This window comes from Thamnophis elegans, chromosome 1 (assembly GCF_009769535.1).
Source record: "Thamnophis elegans isolate rThaEle1 chromosome 1, rThaEle1.pri, whole genome shotgun sequence".
Taxonomy (NCBI): Eukaryota; Metazoa; Chordata; class Lepidosauria; order Squamata; family Colubridae; genus Thamnophis; species Thamnophis elegans.
In genome coordinates, this window is record NC_045541.1 from 69,797,824 (window position 1) to 69,815,927 (window position 18,104).

The following is an 18,104-nucleotide window of genomic DNA, read 5'->3' on the forward strand; positions in this document are numbered from 1 at the left end:
AGATTCCAGTTGTCTTTTGAAAAAGTCTGGATGTCCTGGATGGCTGAGAATCTCCATAGACATTTAGCAATAGCAATGACACGTAAACTTATATATCATCCGATACTTCTTTAGAGCATCTCTGGGGAGTTTACAATGTCAACCTATTGCCTCCAACAATTTGGATCCTCATTTTATTGATCTTGGAAGGATGGATGGCTGAGTCAACCTCAAGCCCATCAGGATTGAACTTCAGCCTGTGGGCAGGATGAATGTGCAATACGGAAGCAGCAGCCACCGTACCAGAATGGTGCTTTGGAGGGATCATCTCCCGCCCTTGTTCCTTACCTGTATTTGAGCCAACCAGGTCATTTGCGCATGCGTGCACAATGTATGGTGCCTGCACGATGCTCTTCTGTCAGCTGGAGCATCAAAGGCAGTGGATGTGCATGCATGCACAGCACATGTACCCGTGGTGGATGCCCAGCCCCGTCACAGCGTACCGGTTGCGATGGAGTCCAGAACCCAACACTGTAACAAACATAGTTCTTTGAAATTTCCTGCAAAAAGTCTAACAATGAAACCAAGTTATAGCTTGAAATGCCAGAGGGTTACATGGATGAGAGAAGTTTCAGGGAAGATAGAAGAAATCTTCAAGTGCTGTTATTTTCTGGAGGATTTCAAGGTATGGAGGGCCTTCAGAAGGATGAAAGACATTTCAGTGTGGTAATTTTAGAAGTTAGGGGGATGGGAGGGAGTTAGGCCAGCAATGCCTGAGGCTGAATAAGGAGTTTGAACACATCACAGATGTAAAAGGTTAAATACTGAAGGTATCACAAAAAGAGAAGCTAATTTAATCTGTGTAGTAGACATGCGGCACATAGAGGTGATTTTAAAAGTATCTCATACTGCTCCAGTTTTGTGAAATCCATTAATTCTGTCTTTTCCAACATGGTGTCTATTTACTGTGATGGGACTCTAGTTCTCTACCAGGGGGATCTTCATTCTCTGTTATATTGAAATAATTTTATTTGGGGGTGGTACAGGGGGTGGGTTCCTATAGTCACTACTCATGGGAGAACCATAGAACTAACAATTTAGAATTACTCTCAGATTGTTCTTCTTTACTTTGTCCTAAGTGAACAGATTAGATGAAGGAGGAGGAGGAGGAGGAGGAGGAGAGGAGGAGGAAGAATTATTATTATTATTATATACTTCATTCATTAAACATGAAACTCAGTCAACTGAACATTGAAAAATGCATCACAAATACATTGACTGGTGCTAATGGTGGATGCGGCCAGCATCCAAGGTATCAACCAAGTACCTTCTTAAAATGTATGATGTTCCAAGTAGCACAGTTTTTTGCAGTTCCACTGGTGTTATTGCAGAAAGCTGCAATTTCTTGAAGAAGAGGAGGAGGAGGAATTTTTATTGCGTGGTTAATCTTTGGTATGATTCACAGCCTTTGGGGTTGGTTGGTAGCTCAACAGCTCGAGTCCTAACCAAGGACCTAGGAACTGTTAAGGATGTAAGCTTACATCGAAGGATGTAAGGTGTTCCAAGTAGGGTGGATTTTTGTAGAATAATAATTATTTTTATTATTATCACAACAACAGAATTGTATCACAGCGGCCAGTTGTTTCGCCGGATTTGGCTTTGGTTACTAGTCAGGCCCCACCCAGGGGTCTAGGACGTCGTAATATATTTTCGTAATATCCGTGCGGATCCAAGCAGTGCGGCTTTTTGCATTTGACTGATGGTGATTTTGTCAATTTTTAACTGTTTTAAATGTGATTCCAGTGCTTTTGGAATAGCACCCAGTGTGCCGATTACCACTGGAATTACCACTGCTGGTTTGTGACATAATCGTTGAATTTCGGTTTTTAAGTCCTAGTATTTCGCGATTTTTTCATATTCCTTCTCGTCGACCCTGCTATCACCTGGTATTGTGATGTCTATGATTGTAACCTTATTTTTCTCAACCAGTGTGATGTTGTTGTTGTTGTTGTTGTTATTATTATTATTATACAATTGTATCACAGCGGCCAGTTGTTTCGCCGGATTTGGCATTGGTTACTGGTCGGGCCCCACCCAGGGGCCTAGGACGTTGTAACGTATTTTCGTAATATGCGTGCAGATCCAAGCAGTGCGGCTTTTTGCATTTGACTGATGGTGATTTTGTCAATTTTTAACTGTTTTAAATGTAATTCTAGTGCTTTTGGAATAGCACCCAGTGTGCCAATTATCACTGGAATTATCACTGCTGGTTTGTGCCATAGTCGTTGAATTTCGATTTTTAAGTCCTGGTATCTTGCGATTTTTTCATGTTCCTTCTCGGCGACCCTGCTATCACCTGGTATTGCGATGTCTATGATTGTGACCTTATTTTTCTCAACCAGTGTGATGTCTGGTGTATTATGCGCCAGTATTTGGTCGGTTTGTATATGGAAATCCCACAAGATCTTGACCATCTGATTTTCAGTGACTTTTTCAGGCTGATGTTCCCACCAGTTTGTTGCTGTTTTAATATTATAATTTTTGCACAAATTCCAATGGATCATTTGTGCTACTGAATTGTGCCGCAATTTATAATCAGTCTGCGCGATTTTTTTACAGCAGCTGAGTATGTGATCAACAGTTTCATCAGCTTCTTTGCAAAGTCTGCATTTGGCATCATCAGAGGATTTTCAATTTTGGCCTTAATGGCATTTGTGCGGATAGCTTGTTCTTGCGCAGCCAGGATTAGTGACTCTGTTTCTTTCTTTAATGTACCTGTTGTTAACCATAACCAAGTTTGTTCACTGTCCACTTTATCTTTTATTTTTTCCAGAAATTGGCCATGCAGTGCTTTGTTCTGCCAACTCTCCATTCTTGATTTTATCACATCTTTTCTGTATTCTTGTTTCGTCTGTTGGGCCTTCAGTAGATTTTTGTTCTTTACTTTGATTAATAGATGTTCTTGACTTTCTTTTAAATAATCAGCCAGTGCATGTTTTTCTTCTTCAACTGTTTGCTTCACTTGTAATAATCCTCTGCCACCTGATTTTCGGGGCAGGTACAGTCTATCAGTATCACCATGTGGATGTAAACTGTAGTGCATTGTCATTAGTTTCCTGGTTTTTTGGTCCAAAAGGTCCAAATCAGCTTGTGTCCAGTTAACTATACCAGCTGTGTATCTTATAACTGGTATTGCCCAGGTATTTATGGCCTTGATTGTATTTCCACCATTCAATTTAGATTTCAAAATTTTCCTAACTCTGTTGGTGTACTCTCGCCTGACAATAGTTTTTATTTCTCCATGCTTGATGTTATCCAACTGCAGAATGCCTAAGTATTTGTAGGCTTCATTTTCATTGCATTTAATGATCCAACTATGTGGCAGTGAGTCAAATGCCTTTTTGTAATCAATCCAGACCATATTCAAGTTTGTTTTTCTGTTCTTACAATTTTCTAATACCATTTTATCAATTAGGAGCTGATCTTTTGTGCCCCTGGTCCTTCTTTTGTTGCCTTTTTGCTCTACTGGCAAGATGTTGTTTGTTTCCAAATAATCCATCATGTTATCTGCAATAATGCCTGTGAGTAATTTGAAGGTTGTTGCCAATGTTACTGGTCTGTAGTTTTCAGGTGTTGTTCCCTTAGTTGCATCTTTCTGAATCAAGTATGTTTTTCCAGTTGTCAACCATTCATCAATTTGGCCCTTTTGTAAAATTTCATTCAGTTGCCTGGCCAATATTGCATGTAAAGTCAGATATTTGAGCCAGAAACCATGTAATTGGTCCTTTCCAGGTGATGTCCAATTCTTTACCTTTTTTACTCGATTTTTGACCATCTCAGTTGTTATTTCTAATACTTGCATTTGTTTGTTGCCAATGCTTTTCTCAAAGTCATGTATCCATTTTGTTTCCTTATTGTAGTCTTTTGCATTTTCCCACAATTCTTTCCAGAATTCAACTGTGGCCTGCTTTTCTGGTTTTTCACTTTTTGTTTCACCATTCACATTAAAACTTTGATAAAAACACCGTTGGTCTGATCGAAATTGCTGATTTTGTTTATATTGGATGATTCTTGCCTCATATCTTTCAATTTTTCTAGCTGTTGCTGTTATCTGCTGTTTTATAATCTCTACAGCTTCATTGATGTTTCTTGTATCCAATCTATATTTTCTGATTAGCCGATCTATGGTTTTGTTGTTTTTAAGCCGTTGCTCATGCATGTTCTTTAAGTTACTAGCATCTGCCCTTAATTTTTTGACTTTTTGTTCTAATCGGATTTTCCACTTTGGCTTTGATGCTTTTTCTGTTGTGTGACTAGGTATTTTGATTTTAATGCCTAATTCATTAGTGACTATTACAGCTGCGCTGTACATTAACTGGTTTGTTTCCAAGATGGATTCCGGTTCAATTGTTGAAAACACTGCATTAACCATTTTCATGATAGGGGCCAAAATTTTCTTCGGCACAGTTTTTAGTGATGGTAAACATTGCCTTTTCTCATTAAGCAGAAAATGCTCCATGATCTTATCCTTCAATTCTTTTTGTTTTTGAGTTAGTTCATCAGTTGGTTCAGTGATAACTGGTTCTAGTGGTGGTGGTGTTATTTCCTCCCCAAGAGCTTCTTCTGGGAGTTCTACTATAATGTCTTAAGTTGTGTCTTGAATATCAGTTATTTCCGCTTGTGATATTGTTTTTTTGGTTTTGTAATTTGCCTGAATTTCCTCAAGTTCAACTTCACTAAACACTTTATTCCGTAAAATAAATCTCCTTTGATCTGCTAGTCGTTGTTCACTAACATCTGAATCTGGATATTGTTCTTTCCATAATTCATACATTCACTTTAAATAACCTCATTTTTCTGGCTCTGAGTTGTAGTAACAGGCCATTATGGCACGGTTTTCATCTGCACTATATTTTTGTCGTTTTGTTGGCTGGTCCACTTGTAGCCCACTTGTCGACGGATGTCCAGGGACCCCAACATCTGCCGCGGCCCTTGTTAACCCGCGCAATGACTGATGCGGTATAAAATTTTTATTCGTTTCTTTCACCATATTGTATGGGTTGGCTGGGTTTTTTTATGGGGCCAGTTGCCAACCTGACCCCAACCCTCCTCCTTTCTCATCCAGGCTTGGGACCGGCAATGGCAGAGTTGTTGTTGTTGTTGTTGTTGTTGTTGTTATTATTATTATTATTATTATTATTCCAGGCAAGCATGTTGCTAAAGTTAAAAATACACCGGGGAAGTTATTCCTTCTACCTGGCTATTTTGCCTTGCCAAGTCAACAGAGATGCAACACATCACATGTGAACACAATCACTGTTCTCCACCAGCCATGATAATGTGGTTATTGAGCCATAGTGGAAAAAACAAATATAACCCACAATAGAGGAATGGTTGGTGAAAATGATGGTATTTGCAGACAAGGATAAATTGATTTCCTTGATTAGAGAAAAGACTGGACTGATTGGAAACCCCTTAGAGACTTTTTCATGAAAGAGAAAAAATGTATTTGTAACTAGACTTTTTGATGATTAGAAAAAAAATTAGATAATAGAAAAATGATCATTTTTGTAATCACAGATAATTTTGGAATTATATTATTAGTATTTGATGCTAAGAATGTAGGAAGGTTTTGTTTATTTTGGTCTTTTTTCTGCCTTTATCTTTTTCTTTGTTACCTTTACTCTGCATTAGTACTTCTGATACTCAGTTATTTTCTCCAATAGAATAACATCCTTTATATACATTAAATATTGATATATTAAATAATGTAAGCTATGTTGTCCATCAATACATTATTTCCTTCTTGTTTTTCCCCCCAAATTTTCTTTTTCTTATAAAAGAAAGCTTATAAGAGAACTATTTCCCCAGTTTATTCATAAATGGAAAATGCTTGTGTTTTGCATAATTCAATTTTATTTCCAGTTCTCTCATGGTTAACATGGAGAAGTGTTACTATAAATCTTAATTTCTTGACAGATTTAGGTTCCCTAGGAAATTCTTTATTTTTATTTCATCCAAAATATTATGGGATTCCTCTTGCCCCTTCTGAAATTCAGAATTATATTGTGCCAACTAACTGGACCTGCCACACTCACAACTGATTATAATCCCATTGATTGAAGCACCTGTCACATTTCCCCCTGAAATGAATTGCTAAGAATTGAACTAAGGACTTGAAAAGCCAATATCTAATATAGGGGAATTGGCATCTAGAAGAGATAATGGGAAACAGCTTTTTAAAAAAGATTAAATCTGAGAATAGCATAGCTCATCTGGAGGGGGAAGGGGGCAGAAGCCGTCTCCGCATCCAAAATTACTATTACAGCATAGAAGCGACCTGCTCTCCACAGCCTCATAGATGCGCGTCCTCTTGTTTTTCTTTCTGGCAATTCCGAGGGGTTGAAAACGGTCGCTTCAAGTGCGGACACTTGGTTACTTTGGGAGAAAGAGAGAAGCGGGAGAAATGGGGCGTGCATAAGCTCACCATTGTGCCAACCGTCCCTGTCCTACTGACCCATTTACAAGTTCTCTTTTTATGTGTTTATGGCTATGTTTCGCTTACTTATATCCATTTATTTGTGCTATTTTTTCATGTGTTCTCATACTTGTTTCTTTGTACTTTTTGACAAATAAATAAATAAATGCCGAGGGATGGGTTTGATTTCAGCGATTTGTTTTAGCCTGGGAATAACAGGACTTTATAAACTTGGAGAGTTTCCCTCTCATCTCTGAAAAAGCAGAAGGTTCGTGGTCCCAAATTTTTATTTGTTGCAACACTTAAAGGGGCAAAAAAGGAGCCCCGCCCTCCAATTGTTCCTGTTCTATTACTTTCGTTTCCCCAGAGTCTTTGGTGTTTCTTGTCTTGAGCGGTCGCCGTGAGTATATTCTGATTACTTGTTTAAAAAAAATAGCATGGAATAAATATGTCGACCCTCCCGTGCCTGCCGCTTCTCCCCCGCACCCAACCACTCGCGGTCTTCTCAGCCACGCAGCCCCCGCAGGCCTTGTAGACGGGAGGATTTCAGGGCAGAATTAGCGGACAAGGAAGAGTTTGCAATCAATCTTGCCCTGATGGAAGTGCCCAATACGCACAAAGGCGCCATATAAATGTACAGAGATTCAATATTTGAAGTTCATCGTTCAAAGAGGAGGGTGGATGGGTCAGTTTTTGCTTCACGTTGACTTCCAATTAATACAGCTCAAGAAGGAAGAAGCTTCCTCTTAAGGTCTGTACAAATCCTAACTAGTGGGATTAATTCTGACCCTTTGATCAGAGTTTTCAAAACCCGGAGTGTTACTAGATGTAGGACTTCACTTTTTTCTGGGGTTGTTTTGTTAGGAAACCCAGGCTGAGGGTTCTGATAAGAAACCTCACCTCATCCGTGAAGCAAAGGTGGGATACAGATCCCTGCTCTTGTGTCCTTCACAGTAACTTATGTCCAAATCGTATGACCTTCCTGGAAAATGGCAATCAATATGATCATCCATGCCTGATGCCTTTAGATCCATCTCCCAGTAACAGGACAGGAGGGCAGGTAAATAAAACCTTGTCCGAATGGAAATGCCATTTAGCTGGGGGATCTGAGGTGATGCTAAGATCAGAAAAAAAGACGTTTTGCATTGAAAAATTTTATGTTCTCCATGTTCTGATTAAGTTTTTCTCAATTGATCTCCATGGAGATTCAAAATCCTCCAGGTCATGGTTGTCCCAAAGATGCTTTTCAAAAGGCAACTGGACTTTCTTGGTTTTTTTCCTTGAAAACATTTCAATTCTCAAGCAAGAAGCTTCTTTGGTTCTGGCTGAAAGGTGGGGAAAGGACGGACTTCTATCCCTGAGAAAGTTGTATGTTTTTACTATCCTGTTCCCTGAAGACTTCTGGAAATCTTCAGTTTTACTGCAAGCAAATATTATCTCATAAAGTGACATTAAGGAGAAGGGTCAGAATTTGCCTTCTTGATGTTAAGACATTAACTTTTCCTCACTTGTTTGTTTTCAGGTAACTTAGCTGTGGCATCACTTCCAGCAAGAATGGCCAGTGGGACTGCAGTTTTCATCCCCTCTAATGAAGCAAACATAATCCAAACAGCTCCTGGATTGCCCAATGTTGCTCTTCAGGCATCTGGAGCAACTCCATATTCCCAGTATGGAGCTCAGCAACTTGGAATTCCCACCAATGCTCTTCAACAAGTCCCACAAAAGGGTCCTTTGGAGAGATTCCTCAAGGCTGAGCCCAAAGTGCTTGGGGTAGGCATGTGTCGCTATGTCCTTGTTTGAATCCATTAAGGTTTTAGAGCTATGTAGAGACCTGAGAGTCCCATGTTGATATTCTGGAACTTGGCTTGGCTGTTGTCTGGTTCTGGAATATACTCCAGAAACCTCTGTTCTTCCTGGCGGTTTCATTTGTGTTTCTGCAAAACGTTCTGACTCTGATATGAATTTCTTTTGCTTTGCTCTTTAACTGAGAAAGTGGAGCTCAGCCAAGGTTTCAGCCAGATCTCATTTTCTCCCTTCCCTTTGAGAAGTGCAACTGTTGGGCATTTCTCCAGAAGAAACTGGACATGGATTGGCTGCAGCCCAAGCCGGTTGAAGTCACTTTATGCTTATGATCATGATCAACTTCCTCCTGCAGAGGAGTCTGTAGTGAGCGGTGATATTTTTTCTCTCAAAGGCCCATCTTGGTAGTCATAGAGATCTTTTTCCTGGCAAAAGCAGTCCCACTGAGGGTCAAACTCGATCATAATCTGGAGTAAATGTCTGGTACATAATGACAACTGTGTCTCAAACTGTCCCTTCTCCCCATTTGGATTTTTCACCATAGTAAACCAGGCCTTGGGTCAAAACCTGCCTTGGAAGCTTAGAAGCCCCAACACCTTCGAAGGACCTTTCAAAGACGGATACAAGTGATGCCTTTCCTGGGGTGCCCACAAATTAGATTTTTTTTTCAGATTCAGTGAACAAAGTTGTCTTACTTTGTGTGTTTTCCTTCCGCAGGCTGCCAAATATTGATTGGGCTGATCCACATCGGCTTTGGCGCTGTCTTGCTTCTTTCAAATTATCCTGAATTTCACTCACTCTCTGCAATTGGAGGTTACCCCTTTTGGGGAGGGATATTTGTAAGTATGTGCACATTTTTATGGAGTCATGGTCCATGGTAGTAATGGCTAATGGATACTTATAAAAGTCCTGTTTGCATTGGAGCCTATCTGGCTTCTCATGGGTGCCAGATTTTTCTGACAATTTCCCCCTTTTATTTTCAGTGGACCACAATTGTTTTTCTTTTTCCTTTTCCATAGTTTATTTCTTCTGGATCACTTTGTGTATCAGCTGCAAACAGTCCAAATCATGCTTTGGTGAGAAAGTTTAGCATTTGAATGACTTTTATGCTATTTCTTTGTAAGCACTCTAGTCCTTTACAGTATATTGTCTATTGTCTTCAGATACTGCTCAGTTTTAAACCAACATTTAGGAAAGAAAAGCAAACTCAAAATCCCCCTCCCCCTTCCTTCTTTGCTCAACTATTGCTTCCAAGTTTTGCTTCCATCGAAATTTCTATGTCAACAGTATATGATATTCAACCATCCAACATTTTAGCCTCTTCTGGTTCCCGTTTTATGATCCAGATGGTTGGTGGCAATATGCCAACTCTGTAAACCCCTTAGAGAGGGCTGTAAAGCCCTGTGAAGTGGTATATCAGCCTAAATGCTATTGCTATTGCTAGTCCTGAGCAGAGGTGTTTTCTTGCGTGCTCTGGTCTTGAAGCTGACCTCAAAACATCATTATTCCTCCTCCTCCTTCTTTTCCTCCTCCTCCTCCTCCCCCTTCTCCTCCTCCTCCTCCTCGACAGAGGATCCTGTTCCAGAAGTGTTCCTAACCGAAAGCAACATTAAAAAGAAGCCCTGTGTATTAGGAGTAAAAGTATGGAACTAGAGTGGGAATCACATGGGAATCAAAGGAAAGAGAGAGCTATTGGTAGCCCTCCTACAAAGAGCTTGCATTCTTGTCCCCTGTGACCTCTTTGATTTAAAGAATATTCATAGCAACATAGACATGTTTTTGTCTGTTAAAGGAAGAAAATATAGATTCAAAAGAAGAAACAAAACCATCTTGAGAGAAAAATACTACGTTCCCGAAAGGGGAGAACTGAAAAGAGCCATTTTTAAATTTTTAGTATTCTCCCTATTGGTTCCAAGAGTTTCTCCATCCCCATCTCTCTAGTAGCCTCTCTGTAATGTTTTATAGTTAAAAGAGCATTTAACATTAACATTTAATGCTTAGAGTATCTCATGTCTTACAATAAATTGTGTGGGATTTCTTTAAGCAAAGTGTTAAGGGGTGAAAAAAATTGTACCATTTTTCCTGTTGCTTTTAACCACCTGGTCTTCAATGGAGACTGACATCCAGAAAGAAGGAGGAGGAATTTGAGAGTTTTAGAAAACCCTTCCAATGGACTTGAGGGCTTTGCATTTCCACTGTGGGAAAATGTGTTCTTTGGTACTCCTGATCTTAGTGGATACTATCTGGTTCCTCCACTGACTGGCTATGTGTCATTAAATACCCACATAGAATTTCTTTGTCACTGTTTTTACCATAGTTGGGGAATTGTTTATATGCTTTGCATTTAATAAGACTTATTCTGACACTGTAATTTCTCTCCTTCTGGTGTATTTCTGTTTCAGGTGAAATCCAGTGCAGGGATGAACATCACAAGTGCTATAATGTCATTAGCTGGTATCTTCCTGTACATATCCGATCTGATAATATATTCTCAGAGATATAGCCATCAATATCCCACATACATCAGAGAATATACCACTGACCGTTTATCCGTAAGTAAACCAATCTTGCCTTACATTTTGGCTTCATGTGCAGAATCGAGAAGGAGATTAGATATGCAGCCGAGATATTTCATGCCCTTTGACTTTTCTTTGAAACTTTTCCTTTAATAAGTCTCAGTCCCAAAGAGATGTGTTCTATTTCATTTGAATTTTTTACATATACATATATGTGTTAGATACGGGCAAGCAACCTTATGGTCATCAAGGTGCAAAGTGCTTAGAAACCTATAGATTTCTTTTTCTTCTCCAGTTTCTGTCTTTTTGGTGGGGAGGGGAACATTTTTTTTTAAAGTGGTAAATATGTTTTAGACATACCTTCTGACTATGTCTCTGTACAGTGTAAACATTTGGCTGTAGGGCTTGGGTGCTCACACAAAGCAAAAGAATGCTTGAGAATTCTATATCGCATAGAATGCAGCTGTACATGTTGAAATCTATACCATGTTTTCCTGCCACCCCCACATCCTCATCCCTTCTTTGCATTTGCCACCCAGTTTTAGAAAACTGAAATTTAGGTAAGTCCTGAAGTGTGGACAGTTTAGAACCACACCAGTACCTGGGATCAGTGGCTTGAATTTTTAGTATTTTGTAAAGTCTTTTGCTTTCTTCTCAGAGTTAAATCATAAAAGTATCACACCCAGGGCTTTTCTCCTTTCCAGCCTGAGAGATGATTGGAAAGAAGTTGGGTAAAGAACATATATCTTGCTGCATCCTTATTGAGGAGGCAAAACAATATACATTAGACTGGCTGAATCTAAATCACGTTGCTGCCCTTAACCATATTCTCTTGATGCCAATTTTCCCATGAGATTTTCTTTACCTTATCCCCATCCCATGAGTAAGATATACACCTGATGTGAGTAAGTCATCGTTAGCTGTACTAGTATAAAACTAGTCTTTTCCTCTGCTCTTATTCTGATCCCATCCAACAAAAGCCTCAAGATGTATAAAATCCATTTCCCTTCACCCATAATCTTGGAGATAAAGTCAGGTGGCCAAGAGTGGATTTGTTAGGACAGTGGGGAGTCCTGTCGCTTTTCCTCTTTGGATTAGCCAGCCTCTGTCTTAACCATTTCTCTTTCTCCTTCTCCCTTCAGCACTTTGTTTCTTGAGGTCTCCTATCCATCCGCTCTCTCCTCCATCATCCCAAAGGTGCTTATTCAGGTGGCAACTGAACTTTCTTGTTTTCCAAAGGAGACATTTCATTTCTCATCCAAGAAGCTTCTTCAGCTCTGACTAGACTCAGCAACTCAGCAAAACATAAGAGATGCTAATAATGTTCCCTGATGCAGTTTCCCCATCTCACACAGGCTGTACAGGCAGTCTTTAACTGAGTGAACAATTATTCATTTAGTGACCATTCAAAGTTTCAGTGGCACCCAAAGCTATGACCATGCCTCGTATTCACGGCCACTGCAGCATCCCCACAGTCACATGGTCAAAATTTAGGACTTGACTACCTGCAATTTATTTAGGACAGTTGCAGCATCTCCTTTACAACATTCCCAGCCAGTTTCTCATCAGCAAAGACAGCAGGGGTGGGGAAGATTCACTTAACAACCGTATGATTCTTCTAACTGCAGTGATTTGCTTAACAACAGTGGCAGAAAAGGTAAAATTATGCACAACTCACTTAACGATCGCTTTGTTTAGCAGTGGAAATTCTGGCCCCAATTGTGGCTGTAAGTCGAGGGTTACCTGTACAATGCAATTTTCCCCCAATGCAATTGTTCCTCCCAGTGTTTCCCAAGGGAGAAGCTGGGAGTCCCTTTTAATGGTGTAGCACATTCAATAAATTAAAATATGTACCATTACATTAATTTCTCAGCAGATTACAATTATCTTTCCACATGTCTTCCTACTTTACAGAGTGTTGGTTGTGGCCTCTCCAGTGTGCTGCTCTTGTTCAGTATGCTGGAATTTTGCATCACTGTTTCCCTGGCTCACTTTGGGTGCCAGGCAGCTTGCTGTATTGATGCCCAGGTAACTATTTGATACTCTGATAATATCTTTATTTATCTCATTGTTAAAGAATGTAAAGAAGATTGTCCATTTTTCTCAACCTAACCTCACCTTTTACTTGTTTCTTTGCTACTACCCTGAACAAGTGAGAGTGGTTACTTAGGGTACCCAGTAAGATTTATAACTAACTTTAAGTAAGAATAGTAAAAAAGAAGTGGAAAAATTCCTATCTGTAGATCAGCATTTCTCAGTCTTGGCAAGTTTAAGATGGGTGAACTTCATGTTGCTGTGGGAATTCTGGAATTGAAGTCCATGCAGCCTAAAGTTGCTAAAGTTGAGAGGCATGGGTCTACACTAGAGTTTAGGATTTTCCATTCCTGTTTAATTTAGAGTTTGGTGCAATTAAATAAATCAGTTGTGGTTTCCCTAACCAATAGTGATTAAAGTGATATAAACCATTACTGGACTTTTTGTGAGGCACTGAAATTAAAAGTTGATCTGCGGCTTTGATGATTACATGTGGGATTATGGAAATAATGTAGACAAATGTTAATCTTAGAGTAAGGGTTTGATATATTTGTACTTATATCTGTACTAAAGAAAGTTGGAAGCCATTCTTTTTCAGTTTTCCTTATTTTCTTTTTCCTTTCTTACATTTTCACTCTTTTTCTTTCCTGAATCTTTTCTTTTTTCACATCTGTTCTTATTTGTTAATCCCTTAGCTTTGTGGGATTTTTTTATGTATGAAGGGTCAAAGACTCAGCCATTATAATTCCACATTCCTTATTTATAGAAATCATATCAAGATTTAGAATGAAATCCCCTGGGAGCCATCTCATATAAGGCAGGCTCTGAGTCTCTCTAACCCCAAAGTCTTTATCCATAGAAGAGATTATTTGTAGCTCAGTGTTAAACTGTGGGGTCCTTGGTGCTCTCTGAGCTTAATGATTTTCTTGCAGATATTTCATTACCATACTAGGTAACATCATCAGTACCAGAAGGGAGTGGAGTTTGCTCTTATTTTCACATACTAGTGGCTTACCCTGTCAGTGTTGATCAGTTGCTTCACAAAAAGTGTTTTGATTGGTGCCAGGTCTCTACAGCCTCAGGCAGAGAAGGGCTATTCTGCATCCCTCCCTGAAATGTTCTTTGAAGTACAGAGTTTCCCAGCATTCCTTTAGGAACCTTTTGTGAATAAATCACAAGAATATTATTTGTTTATTTGCTCTTCAATTCAGCTGGATCTTAGGAGTAACCAATAGACAAACATAAAATACCAGCAATATAAAACTCTAATAAAAACTAAAGCCCAAAATAAAACCAGTCCCAAAAAGTCCTCAGGAGAAGCCAGTTCACTTCTCTTACCACTTCCCAGAGGACCATCCCAGTTGGTACGATCTTTATTTCAGAAGGTCATCTCTATGTACAACTCAAAAAATTAGAATATCGTGCAAAAGTTCATTTATTTCAGTAATGCAACTTAAAAGATGAAACTAATAAATGAGATAGACTCATTACATGCAAAGCAAGATAGTTCAAGCCGTGATTTGTCATAATTGTGATGATTATAGCTTACAGCTCATGAAAACCCCAAATCCACAATCTCAGAAAATTAGAATATTACATTCAATCAATAAAACAAGGATTGTACATAGAAAAATATTGGACCTCTGAAAAGTATAAGAATGCATATGTACTCATATGGTAGACAGCTGAGTTGACTCTGGACTTAATGAAGCACAGTGGACCAACATCAGCAGATGACATGGCTCCCCAAATCAACACAGACTGTGGAAACTTCACACTGAACTTCAAGCATCTTGCAATGTGTGCCTCTTCATTCTTCCTCCATACTTGGTCCTTGGTTTCCAAATGAGAAATGCAAAAGTTGCTCTTATCAGAAAAGAGGACTTTTGATCACTGAGCAACAGACCAGATCTGTTTTTCTTTAGCCCAGATAAGACACTTCTGACATTGTTTGTTGTTCAGGAGCGGCTTGACAAGAGAAATACGACATTTGAAGCCCATGTCCAGGATCCGTCTGTGTGTGGTGGCTCTTGATGCACTGACTCCAGCCTCAGTTCATTCCTTGTGAAAGTTCCCAACACTTTTTGGCCTTTTCCTGACAATTCTCTCCAGGCTGCAGTCATCCCTGCTGCTTGTGCACCTTTTTCTTCCCCACTTTTCTCTTCCACATAACTTTCTATTAATGTGCTTTGATACAGCACTTTGGGAACATCCAACTTCTTTTGCAATTACCTTTTGAGGCTTTCCCTTCTTATGGAAGGTGTCAATGATGGTTTTCTGCACAACTGTCAGGTCAGCAGTCTTTCCCATGATTTTGATTCCTACTGAACCAGACTGAGAGACCATTTAAAAGCTCAGGAATCCTTTGCAGGTGTTATGGCTTAATTAGCTGATTAGAGTGGGACACTTTGAGCCTAGAAATTGCACCTTTTCACAATATTCTAATTTTCTGAGATTGTGGATTTGGGGTTTTCATGAGCTATAAACCATAATCATCACAATTACGACAAATCATTGCTTGAACTATCTTGCTTTGAATGTAATGAGTCTATCTCATATATTAGTTTCACCTTTTAAGTTGCATTCCTGAAATAAATGAACTTTTGCACGATATTCTAATTTTTTGAGTTTCACTTGTATTCCACACAGAGAACACTCACTGGGGATGGGGTGGAGGGGTTTGTTTTCCTCTCACACCTGTTGATAGGTAGGTGTGGAGATCCTGAGCAGACATTCTCTGAATATGTGGATAAAGGCTGGCAGATTCGATCAGCAAAAGTCACTTAAATGCCCAGGCACTAAATCATTTGCCTGTTAATTTATAGTTTTAAAAAATTCTCTATCAGGAATTTGAGCTATCAAGTATTTCAGCCTCTTGGTGAGATTTCCAGCATCACAGTTAAAAACACACAACTGGAGAATCTATGTCTTCCGCGTAGAGTAACAGATGCATCCCTGAGTACTTATTGTGTTGATTGTTCTTTTCTGTTACAGCGCACAGTGATGTTTATGCCTTACCAACTCATCGGAGGTGGAGCAGTCGCAGCTGAACCAAATCATCCTCCTGCTCCACCGACTTATGATAATGTGGTTACCGAATCTCAGTAAAACAAGAAGGAAATTTGAGAATTGTTGGCAAATGAGGTTTCAGGAGAAGCAATGCATTTCATATTACTTAATTTTGTCTACCTTGCTTGTTTATTTTTCAATTATAGCCTTTAAACACCAAATTAAATGGTGAAAAGTTTTGAAAGTTCTTCTATTTTACTTGATACCTAGTTATAATGCTTCCCAAGAAGCAAGAACTTGTGTTGGAAATCATCAGTGTACTTATGAGGAAGTTCTCTCTCTACAGTGGATGATGGAGGCTTTTTATTACCCTTTTGTTCATACTCTGGATGATGGGTTTTTTTTTGCCAAATATGGAATTAAGTAGGATATGTGATGCAGATAAAAACAGTTACTTAAATTAAAACACAAATTATTAATAAAACATGTCATTGACACAATACAGGTAGTTCTTGACTTATGACGGCAATTTGGACCAGAATGTCCATTGCTAAGTGAGTCAGTTTAAGTGAATTATGGCAGATTTATGACCATTTTTGCCACTGTTTTTAAGTGAATTATTCTGGTTGTTTTATTGACTCACATGGTGCTAAAGTGAATCTGTTTTCCCACACTGACTTTTTAAAATCTAGCTGGGAAGGTCACAAATAGCAATCACTGACTCTGGCATGCCAGAAATGTCATACATACATGCTGGTTGCCAAGCATCTTGAATTCTGATCACATTACCATGGGGATGCTGCTATGTGTGAGGACTGGTCATGAGTCTCTTTTTTTCAAGTCTGTTATAACTTTGAATGGTCACAAAATGATCAGTTGTAAGTTAAGAACTATCTGTAATAGTGGTGGCTAATCACTATGATCCCAAAACAGATTACAAGAAGTTTGCATATAACAAAAATATTCCATATTGTTAGCTGATCAAAAACACAGATACAATGCATGCAAATTGCCATTCTTTAATTTTTTGACTCCCTCTCCAACAGGGGAAGCTGTAAAGTCTTTCATTAGCTGCATCCTTGAAGAGTTTACAGTTGTGCAAATATACAATTCGAAAATCAAAGCCATTCATATTTTCAGAGAAGGTGTGTGTGTCTGTGTGTGTGTGTGAGAGAGAGAACTGACACCTTTACAACCTGTGAACTTGAAGTCTCAAAATGTATAGGAGATTAGTTGCTTGCTTATCAATAATTACGGTGAAAAATTTGACCTCTGCAATGATTTTTACAGGGATTCAAAATGTACATTTGCAGAGTTTTTGAGGTTTGGTTTGATAGGCAACATCCTGAATGCAATCTAGCCACAGTTGTAATGAGGTTACTCTTACTTACTTCTGAGTTTGTGGTGAGATTCACTGGGTGCAGCTGAGAAGTAACACCCTGGAAATTGTGCTGTAAGTGTTAGGAATGGAGTCCAATGAATTGAAGGAACAGGGTTTCATTTGAAATGTGTGAATGTGCTTCAGAAAATAAGCAAAAGATATCCCTTTCATTGCTAACTAAGCTGTATAAAGATCAATAGATGCCTAATCCAACTGGAGTTGCCCCCCCCACCTCATTTGGACAAATCAACCCCTAGGGGCAGACTTATTATCATTCTCTTTGAGCAAAGTGTTTCCAGATTTAAATTAAGGCAGAGGGATTCAAGACCACTTCTCAGATGTGCTTATTTGCCTAAAAGATCCTCTGTAGGTAACTATTTCTTTATGATTTATGTTGATTCCTCATTCTGCTTGAATAGGGATAGAAGTTTCCGGTGGGCGGAGCCTGACAGGGAGTTGTTATTTTTAACAGCTCTTGAATCTTGCTGTCGTTAAACTGTTTAAACAGCAATCCATCAAACTGTTTAGCAGTTTGTTTACCTCCCCTTCGGGCTTAGAAGGGGGAGGCAAGAAGCTATGCTTTGGAAGCCCTCTAACTAAACCTTTCAGCCTAAAATCTGGGAGAAAGGGGGAGGGTACCGGCAGCATAGCAGCTCACGACAGGATTCATTCTGCCTTTTGCTGCAGAACAAAGGTCTTCGCTCATCCTCAGCACGATGAATGATTTACTGCGGATTTCAAGCCGAGCTGAACCAATACCTGTGAACTTTTAATTCTATGTATAATCCTTAGATCCATTTGTAAAGAATTCCCTCTGATAATTACTTGCTGAAAGATCTACAAAATGGCACCGAGCTGTGTATGAGCTGTGTAGGAGGGGCGAGACTCTGATAGCCTTTTTGCGGAG

General features: G+C 39.2%; 1 protein-coding gene across 1 annotated transcript; it reads left to right on the forward strand.

Moving 5' to 3' along the window:
• Positions 1-6,728: 6,728 nt before the first annotated feature.
• Positions 6,729-16,629, forward strand: LOC116520696 (membrane-spanning 4-domains subfamily A member 15-like). Its single transcript, XM_032234998.1, has 7 exons — positions 6,729-6,857; positions 7,980-8,237; positions 8,975-9,096; positions 9,277-9,333; positions 10,660-10,809; positions 12,688-12,801; positions 15,802-16,629. The coding sequence occupies exons 2-7, from the start codon at positions 8,012-8,014 to the stop codon at positions 15,913-15,915; spliced, it is 783 nt and encodes a 260-aa protein (XP_032090889.1). The 5' UTR covers positions 6,729-6,857; positions 7,980-8,011; the 3' UTR covers positions 15,916-16,629.
• Positions 16,630-18,104: the final 1,475 nt, after the last annotated feature.

Coding starts and splice junctions, on each gene's coding strand:
- LOC116520696 (XM_032234998.1), top strand. CDS start 8,012: ATGGCCAGTGGGACTGCAGTTTTCATCCCCTCTAATGAAGCAAACATA. Junction 9,097..9,276: donor CCTTTTGGGGAGGGATATTT/GTAAGTATGTGC, acceptor CCTTTTCCATAG/TTTATTTCTTCTGGATCACT. Junction 9,334..10,659: donor ACAGTCCAAATCATGCTTTG/GTGAGAAAGTTT, acceptor TTTCTGTTTCAG/GTGAAATCCAGTGCAGGGAT.